At 44.6% G+C, this 9,149-nt stretch overlaps 2 protein-coding genes across 2 annotated transcripts; both read left to right on the top strand.

Moving 5' to 3' along the window:
- The first annotated feature begins 577 nt into the window (after positions 1-577).
- On the top strand, positions 578-2,645 carry LOC120649185 (ferredoxin-3, chloroplastic-like). The gene is made up of 2 exons (XM_039925905.1): positions 578-776; positions 1,857-2,645. Exon 2 carries the CDS (start codon positions 1,875-1,877, stop codon positions 2,328-2,330), a length of 456 nt encoding a protein of 151 aa, XP_039781839.1. The 5' UTR covers positions 578-776; positions 1,857-1,874; the 3' UTR covers positions 2,331-2,645.
- A 2,601-nt stretch (positions 2,646-5,246) lies between these two features.
- LOC120649184 (probable ribosome biogenesis protein RLP24) lies at positions 5,247-9,091 on the top strand. Its single transcript, XM_039925904.1, has 4 exons — positions 5,247-5,513; positions 8,223-8,336; positions 8,437-8,573; positions 8,655-9,091. Exons 1-4 carry the CDS (start codon positions 5,433-5,435, stop codon positions 8,821-8,823), a joined length of 501 nt encoding a protein of 166 aa, XP_039781838.1. The 5' UTR covers positions 5,247-5,432; the 3' UTR covers positions 8,824-9,091.
- Positions 9,092-9,149: the final 58 nt, after the last annotated feature.

Genomic DNA, 9,149 nt, shown 5'->3' with positions numbered 1-9,149 from the left:
CAGTTTGACAGACGGTTACTACTCTTGAACGGACGGTCTGTTTGGCCCAGGCCCTGCCAATCGGAGCCCGTTCCAGGCCCAGACGGGTCCGGCAAGTTCCAGAAGCTTCCACCGATGGGATCGCAATTCGCAAGTGAGGCTGTTTGGATCACAACTTTTTTCAAAAATCCCTATCACATCAAAATGAATCTTACTATTTTATAGTATTAAATAAAATCTGTTTATAAATATTTTTTGATAGCTGAGTGCTTTTTCGCGAGACGAATCTAATGAGCCTAATTAATTCATAATTTGCTACAGTGATGCTTCAGTAACCATTCGCTAATCATGAATTAAGATACCTCATTAGATTCGTCTCGCAATTTAGCCCCAGAATTCTGCATTTAGTTTTATAATTAACATTTATTTAATACTTCTAAATACTAAAAAATCCCTGGAATTTTTTTAAGTCCCTGTTCCAAAACAGTCCCGGAGTTGCGAGCCGAAACAGGAAACCACCTACCGCCCCCAGCAGGCGGCGGGCGCACCCGGGATTCCATTCCGCCACCACCGCGCCCGTCCCCCCCCCCCCCCCCCCCCCCCCATTAAAAACGAGGGTTTGGCCGCCGCCTCGACCGCCCACTCCCATTTCGCCCCCGCTCCCTCCTTCTCTCCCAGTCTCCACGCCGCGAGGGTGACGGAAGACGCGGCGCGAGCGAGAGAAGGAGGGCCAGGGGAAAAGGGCCGCCCTAGACACTCCGTCCGCGCCGCCGATCTCCGCGTCGCCGCCGCCTCAGGTATCCTTTGCTGTCCCGCACGGGTCGGCCTGCCTTAGCCTTTCAGGATCTCCCGGTCGCTCGCGCAGTCAGTCCTTAGGTGTTTGATTCGGTCGCTTTGCTTGTGTGCGCTGGTTCAGAACCGGACTAATCTATCTAGAGGCGTGATATTGTGTTCTGATGTTGAAACTGTGATTTGGTGGAAATTTTTTTTTAAAAAAAAGGTACGGTGATTTGCAGCTGACCCTAGGTGGGATGGATTTGATGACGCGCTGCTCATGGTAGCTTTTACCGCCTCAGATTTCGATGGTTCTGTGATTTTGTATGTAATTGCATATCGAGAATAACGTGCATGGTAGAGGGATTGAGGATATTTTCGCATCAGGAGAGATGGATTCGGGATATGGGAGTTAAGCTGTGTGCATGCCCAGTAAACTTCTTCTGGTCCCATGCGTGGTAGTCCTTGTCCAGGAATTTTGTTATCATGTTTCTGTAAAAAAAACTAACTAATGTGTGAGGTCCCTGGAGCTTCGAGTGAAGGGCGGGGAGCATTTGCAATGCCTGCCTTTCTCATACTGCTCCGCAGAGTAACCTACCCCTTTTCATGGAGGGAATGGATGTCATGTGCCCATTTTTCTTCCTTGGTAAAGATACCTTTGGGATACATCAAGAGGCCCTGTGTGTCTCTATGAACTGCATTAGTTGTAGAATTACCATGCATAGTGAAATAGAAAGGGGATCTGCTAATGAATTGTAGCAGAGGAAGCAATGAGTTCTGTTTTGCTTTTTATTGTCACAGAATATTGTAAGTTATGTGTCTTTGTGTGAATATCGAAGCAGAATTTGGTCATTGCTATGTAAATTTAGATTGTTTTTATGTGAAATATATGGGGCGTGTTTAAAATTTGGTGGTTAACTGGTGATTTGTTACTTGCCGTGTGTTTCTCCTCTTGGTTGCAAGATGCTTCTTGATTGTTAGAGCATGTTTTATTTGTGAATGCCTGAGGATAGTTTCCTGCTGTCAGATGTTTGTACTTTTGTATGTTTCTTAAGTTATGCCAAGATGGTTTACATAACTGACTCCTCTACTTGGATTTGAAGATTGTGGCAGCTTTCAAGATGTCGATCAACACATTTGCTACTCCCTGCGTGCTGTTGAGCAATGTTAGAACACAGACCCCACAGACAGCAGTGAAGAGCCCTTCATCTCTAAACTTCTTCAGCCAAGGCATGAAGGTTCCAAGCCTGAAGACCTCCAAGAAACTCGACGTCTCTGCGATGGCTGTGTACAAGGTGAAACTTGTCACACCAGAAGGGGTAGAGCATGAGTTTGAGGCTCCAGATGACACCTACATCCTCGATGCAGCTGAGACCGCCGGAGTGGAGTTGCCATACTCGTGCCGTGCCGGAGCTTGCTCCACCTGCGCTGGCAAAATTGAGTCTGGTGAGGTCGACCAGTCAGATGGGTCCTTCCTTGATGACGGGCAGCAGGCCGAGGGCTATTTGCTGACATGCGTCTCCTACCCCAAGTCTGACTGTGTCATCCACACCCACAAGGAAGGTGACCTGTACTAGGGCTTTTCAGTCTGGCAAGGGACCAATGCTATCGAGTGTGTTGTCAAGCAAGCTGCATCCTTACTACAAGTTGTGCGGCATCAGACTTGCATGGTGGTTGTCTTGTTTTTCCGTTAGTGTGAGTTCAGGGAATCAGGGTTGGCACATTAAGATTGGGAACCCGTGGGAATACTAGCTAGCAATAAAAATTGGTGCGATGCCATAATAGTATAAACTTTATGTGGTTGCTTTTTTGTATGTTGGGGTACCTCTTTTTTCAGTTGTTGATTCTGGATCTCACCTTAGCATTCAAATTTCCTAAGTTCCTCGGTTTCATGTGGTTGCTGTTTTGCCAATTGGAGCTTGTGGTTTGGTCTGGATGCGTGCGCAACTGCATGCAGAACAGAACAAAAGTGCGTGAGATGCTGAACTACAACAATCCAAACCCAGTTTGGAGTCTAGACATGCTTTCTGTGCCAAGAATCTCTAGTTTCTGGTGGGAGTCGGGATGTTGATGGCAACGGTTGCCGTTTGTCATGTGCTAGCGAGCGAAGGCCAGGGTTTACAAAACTGGTGGGAACCGGTCCGGTTTGGGCCAGTACCAAACCGGCCCAAATTCAAAATTCAAATTTGAATTCAAAAAAATAAAAAAATTCTAAAAATACTTCAAGGTGTGACGACTCTAATGGTGTTAAATTTTCTCAAAAATTCGTTTGTTTAACATACTTTTCGGGCATTTAAAGTTAAACCAAAAAAGAAAAGAAAAAAATGAGACGGCCCATTAAGGCCCACTTGGTAAACCGGTCAAACCGACCGGTATACCGTTCCAAATCGGTTACACATGCGATTTTAAATTTGGATTTGAATTCAAGCCGGCCGGTAAACTGGTCTAACCGGCCGATATACCGGTATGAACCGGTTGAACTGAGTTTTTTGAATTCAAATTTGAATTTGACCGGTACCGACCGGTTTCCGGCCAAACTGGACCGGTATACCGATACCGGACCCCGGCGGTTTGGCCGGTCCGGTCGGTAAATGAAACCCTGACGAAGACACTCCCTCTGTTCTAAATTATTATTTGTTTTTGTTTTTCTAATACATAGTTTTTGCTATGCATCTATAGGTGTATAGTAAAATTGATGTATCTAGAAAAGCTAAAATGACTAATTAGGATGGAGAGAGTACTCAACTGGTGATGTTTTGTTGCCCATCTCCAAAACTGATGTCGCTTCTCATTTGGCTGCGCATTGCTACATTTTGGCCCTTGTTGCCTGTCTTCAAAACTGATCTCTGACTTCTCATTTCGCTGTGCATTGCAACCTAGACAGAATCTGATTACTCATCTTCCAGTTAAATCCTGATGTGCCGTCACTTTGGTAGAACACAGCCATCAAGTGTTGGGTACTCGTCAAATTATTTTCTACACGACTACACGAGTGAAGCAAAAACAGCACAAATTGTGAACTTGATACCACTGTGCCCAACACATACGGAAAGCGACCCTACAGCTATTTCTGTATGCAGATATAGATAATAGCAGCTAATGCTGCGTACACTACAGCTGAAGCTAACCCGATACATTTCTCGCGCAGACGCGCACTATTATCAACATATCACTAGAACAAACTGCATAAGGATCACTACCACCAAGATATCTCTCAAACAAAGGCTTGGATGTTCTATTTGTTAATTCACGCACTAATACGAGAACATGCGCATACATCTCAATTACAAGATTGTGAATTCCCGTTCTGCAGCTGTACTGAAGGAACAACCCCTTTCTATCGTTCCATCCATTGAGGATCTTCATTAGGCAGTCAGATGAGATCACGACCAGCTAGATCCAACCTAGAATAGCATGAGGTAGCATGGGGCCAGATCGCCCAATTTAAGAGGATCAGAAATACAATTATTATTATGCATAATCTCATCAGTTAATAGGAGAGATTAAACAGAGATTAGTCTTTCTGTAACAGCTCCTTTTACAGGCTTCAGAAATGAAAGAATGAACAAATGGAACGAGCATCAAACCTTTGCATTCCATTGCCATTGTCACACACAGGTGGCTGGATATCCTCACCACTGCACTAACAATCTGAATGCAGAGCTATCTCGTACATCTATTTGTTGCTGGACCTAGGCCTTGTTTAGTTGTCTTCAAAATTTCAAAACTTTACAAGATTCCCCATCACATCGAATGTTTCAACGCATGCATGAAGTATTAAATGTACCTAAACAAAATAACTAATTACACAGTTTGTCTATAATTTGCGAGACGGATCTTTTGAGCCTAATTAACCCATGACGGGATAATAATTACCAAATACAAACAAAAATGCTACAATACTTTACACCCAAAAGTTTACGCATCTAAGCAAGACCCTAGTTCATGCTAGGTAGCTTGGAAAGTAAAATTAAGGTTGGTGAAGCAAACACCATACTTTTCAGACACAATGATAACTGAGAACAATTTATTTAAGATAGCAAAGTACAAGGAACATGAAACTGTATTTAATAAGGCAGGTAAAATCCGTTCCAAACAGGGCCGTCACCAAGTCGGACTCAATCAACAGACTAAAGAAAACGAGTAGAAAAATCCCTAGAAGAAGCTGTCCATGGTTCGTTGGGTTCTCTCATGTACTGGAAGTTCACGAACCTTCTGGCTCGGAAAATGCTATAGCACTACCTTCCCCCAAAAAAAAAAATTGCTATAGCACTGGCCTAGTAGTGGCCTTCAACTCCCACGATTTATGGGCCCACTTATCTTTTTCTGTGCAAAACATGGACCCGCTTGTCAGGTGGAGTTGGGATTGATGCAGCCCAGAACGGCCCATGGTCAAGTCTAGCCCGAGCTGCCCAACCCACGTGAGAGCCGTGCGATCAGAGTTGGAGGAAACCAACGGCTGAGAAAGGCCGAGCAGCCTTCATACGTGAACCCTATCCCCTTGGTTTGCCTTCGTCTCCCAGCCGGCCGCGCGCACCGGGGCGTTGCGGCTCCTCTCAGCTAGGGTTCGCCTCTCCTCCGCCGCCCTCGTCTTCGCTTGCAGCCGAGACCAGGTCGAGGTCGCTCCAAGTCGAGTGTTTCGACCAGATACGTTTCGGGGAAGCCGGTAGGGCGGCGCCATGAGGTTGGAGAAGTGCTGGTTCTGCTCCTCCACCATCTACCCCGGCCATGGCATCCAGTTCGTCCGCAACGACGCCAAGGTCCTCATCTTGTTCCCGTTTCCTCGAAGTTTTTATTGTTTGATTGACATGAGGAACGCGGCCTGGATTTCTTTTATTCTTGGAATTTAATTTGTTTGTATCAGTATAAATGGTGTGTTTGTTTGGTTTGTTGGTGGCGCGCGAACATTACTGAATCGGAGTTTCGTTACTATGAAACTGTTAGCTGCTTGTATTCAATCGATTTCTCGCCGGGGTTAGGATCGGTTTTCCATCACTGTAGCTTTGAAAAATCACATATTTGTTTCTAATTTGGACGTGACAGTTGAAAGTGTCTTTTCAGGAGCTTTAGCAGAAAAATAGTTCTGAAACTAGTTACGATTATCACAACTGATTACACCATAATCGTGGTGGCAAGGCAATAAGACACTGCTTGATGCACTGAATTGCCTTGTTGTAAACACTGCACTAACATGTAGTAACAATAATCAAAAACTGGTGCTCACCTGAGAAACTTAAATGAACTACTTGGCTGAGAAGCTGATGCATACTTGCATATTAACTTCATCATTAGTGATTACCTAGGGGTGGCAACGGGTCAAGGTTTGGTTCGGGTGGAGTGTCTAGGCACCCAAAACCGAAACCTGAACCTAAAACCCGAACCCGCCCCGAACTACTATTCGGGTGAGAATTCATCCCCAAACCCGAAACCTGCGGATACCCGAAACCCGACGGATAACTCGAAACCCGGATAATCCAACACACGCACAGTACAGATGCCTCGAGCAGTCGAGCACCAGCCGCCGCCGCCGTCCACGGCGTGACCTCGAGCAGTCGAGCCAGGCCGTCCGCGGCGGACCTGCGCCCAGGTCCGCGGCGGTGGTGCCCACGTCGTCGAGGAGTAGGCACTCCTCCGGCGCCGCGGCGGTGAACCTGACGGCGCCACTGCCGCCGCCGCTCCTGGCCGCCATGGAGGAGACGAGGCGGCGCAATGCCTGCGGATCCTCAGCGACCTTGAGGAGGAAATCGTGGCGACGTGGCGCCACCGCCGCCGCTCCCAGCCGCCATGGAGGAGATGAGCCGCCGCAACACTTGCTGGTCCCCGGCGACCTTGAGGAGGAAGCCATGGCGGCGAACTCGACGGCGCCGCCGCCGCCGCTCCTGGCCACCATGGATGAGACGAGGCGGCGCAGCATCTGCAGGTGCGGATGGGTCGGGATGGGTGGGGTAGGTGAGGAGCTGAAGGATTTCAGCCTTATATAGCTAGGGTTTCAAGATGGGCTTTTACTGGGCTGAAAGACTTCGGAGGCCCAATGGAGCTCCGCGGGTACAGTTTAGGATCCGCACCAAACCCGAAATATTTCGAGTACCCGAACCCGCAAATCCACGGGTGAAAATCAGGAACCGAACCCGAAACCCGCGGATATCCGCATCAAACCCGCCCCGCTGTCATCCTTATGATTACCTATAGTTTATACCTTAGTTGCTTTCTTTCTTTGTGAGACAAATGTTCTTTTCTATTTTTTCAGCAGAATTCCCTCCTACTGCTGTTCGTTAAAGATTGTAGTAAGTCAGGGAATGTTATTCTTTACAGTGACAAACATACAAAACCAGAGTCTATTTTTTCTGATTAATGTCACAATTTGCTAGAGGATATGGAATTATGGCATCACGCCTTCAATAAATTGATTGTTTGTATACTAGTTATCTTAGCTTTTTCTATAAAGAGAACTAGATCTGGAAGAAAATTCTTTGCATGTTTTGCACTGCTGTAGCATGCACCAGCTGCTTTCCTTATCATTTGTGCATGTAATTTCTAGTTTTCTATCCATTTGTTTGCTTTCATGGTTCTGCAATGATGCTTATACGAGTTTTAATCTTATGGCTGTATTTAGTTGAAACTGATTTGTTTGTTTTCTTCATCATCTGTATTTAAATATGACCAATGTAATTAATGCTACTTCTGCTTCTGATTGATTATCCTTAATAAGATCTTTGGGAGTTGAAAAGAAATATATAAGTAGCCGTGCTGTTTAAAAATATGTGACTGATGTTTTTCTTGCCCCATTAATTATGATTTGGAATGTTAATGCCCAAATTTATCCTTCTTTCCTTTATATTTTTTCACTGTTAGTGTTTAGGAAAAAGTTCAATTTACTTCCTTCCAAGTATAGACATAGTCTGAATAACCCCCTGAACTAGAACTTGGTTCAATTTACCCCCTATACTATGCAAATTAGTTCATTTGCCCCATAATACAATTTTTCTTTTTTTTTCTCCATACACAAGTTGAATTTTAATTTCAAATTTTGCAGGGCAGTAGTTCACGTCACAATGCATATTAAAAAAATCTAATGATTAGTTTATTATTAAATATTCTAATCTATCAACATAATGATAAAAAGTTATGATGTGTACTATCATCTTGTAAAATTTCAACTTAAAACTCCATCTATGCATGGACAAATTGTAATAGGGGGTAATTTGAACCAAAAAACATAGTTTTGGGGGGGGGTGTAAAATGAATTATCGGTACTTTGGCTATAGTTCAGGGGAGTAATTTAGTCTTTTTCCTAGTATTTATGGTGAAAATTGTTATACTAGAATACTTAGAGGAGAGTAGGGCAATTTATATGTTATGTTTTCCTTGCCTCCAAAGTAATTCTGTTCTAGCTTCAATTTTGTATATATCTGGAACTTTTGCTGGTGCCCTGTAAGAGTGACTGAATATCTCTCTCACCTCCCTGGCAGATCTTTCGCTTTTGCCGGTCAAAGTGTCATAAAAATTTCAAGATGAAGAGGAATCCTCGTAAGGTTAAGTGGACAAAAGCATACAGGGCCTTGCATGGCAAGGACATGACCCAGGTTAGAATAGATTATTGTTTTTCTATGATGTTGATGTAACAATCAAATGTTGTATTTTTTTTCTGTGAAAACCTTGACTAATATATTTGAAATCGACCAGGATTCGACCTTTGAGTTTGAGAGGAAGAGGAACAGGCCTGAGCGCTATGATCGGAATATGACCGAGCAAACTCTAAAGGCCATCCCTGTTATTATAAAGGCTAGGCATGAACGTCTGAAGAAGCACATTACAGACAGGTTCATTCTTGTTCTCCAATATGTTGTCTGTTGGATTGTGAAAGGGTTTTCTTGCCTAATATGTGATGCCAATGTTGACAGACAAAATCCTGGTAAAAGGAAGGCGCTGGAGAGAGATAACAAGGAGCTGGAGCAGGACATCAACATGCTTCCGAAGAAGCTTTTCAGTAATGTGGAGAAAACAAAGGTCCCGGTCAAGGTCAAAGTCAAAGTTGTTCAGCAGCAGACAGAAGATCGGATGGAAGAGTAGCCGGATGGTATTGTGTTGCTTGTGTTCATGTGGTATGCAGACGTTTTCTTTTGAGTTTGTTGAGATTGTCCTGGTGCCATGTAGTCAGTGGAAGATGTTAAAATGTATCAGAAAGTTTTGCATGTGGTGGCACTGGATTTGAGTCAAAAGGATGTGTGAGATGTATTCACTTTATGATGCTTGGCCGGGCGATTATAACTTCTCTAGAGGTACTCTAGTGGTTGTTTTGTTTGTGGTACTAGCATTTACCGAATACTGGATCCCTCTAGCTATTATATGTAACTAGTTAGTACCCCGCGCGTTGCCGCGGGCAGCCTTGTCATTCA

The sequence above is a fragment of the Panicum virgatum genome, chromosome 9K (assembly GCF_016808335.1).
Source record: "Panicum virgatum strain AP13 chromosome 9K, P.virgatum_v5, whole genome shotgun sequence".
Classification (NCBI taxonomy): domain Eukaryota; kingdom Viridiplantae; phylum Streptophyta; class Magnoliopsida; order Poales; family Poaceae; genus Panicum; species Panicum virgatum.
The sequence above is the reverse complement of the archived record's forward strand: the minus strand, read 5'-3'. Positions and strand labels throughout refer to the sequence as shown.

Bases quoted from the DNA above. Each gene is read 5' to 3' on its own strand.
- LOC120649185 (XM_039925905.1), top strand. From the start codon at position 1,875: ATGTCGATCAACACATTTGCTACTCCCTGCGTGCTGTTGAGCAATGTT.
- LOC120649184 (XM_039925904.1), top strand. From the start codon at position 5,433: ATGAGGTTGGAGAAGTGCTGGTTCTGCTCCTCCACCATCTACCCCGGC. The intron at 5,514-8,222 runs GTCCTCATCTTG...CCTCCCTGGCAG, and splicing joins TCGTCCGCAACGACGCCAAG to ATCTTTCGCTTTTGCCGGTC. The intron at 8,574-8,654 runs GTTCATTCTTGT...CAATGTTGACAG, and splicing joins AAGAAGCACATTACAGACAG to ACAAAATCCTGGTAAAAGGA.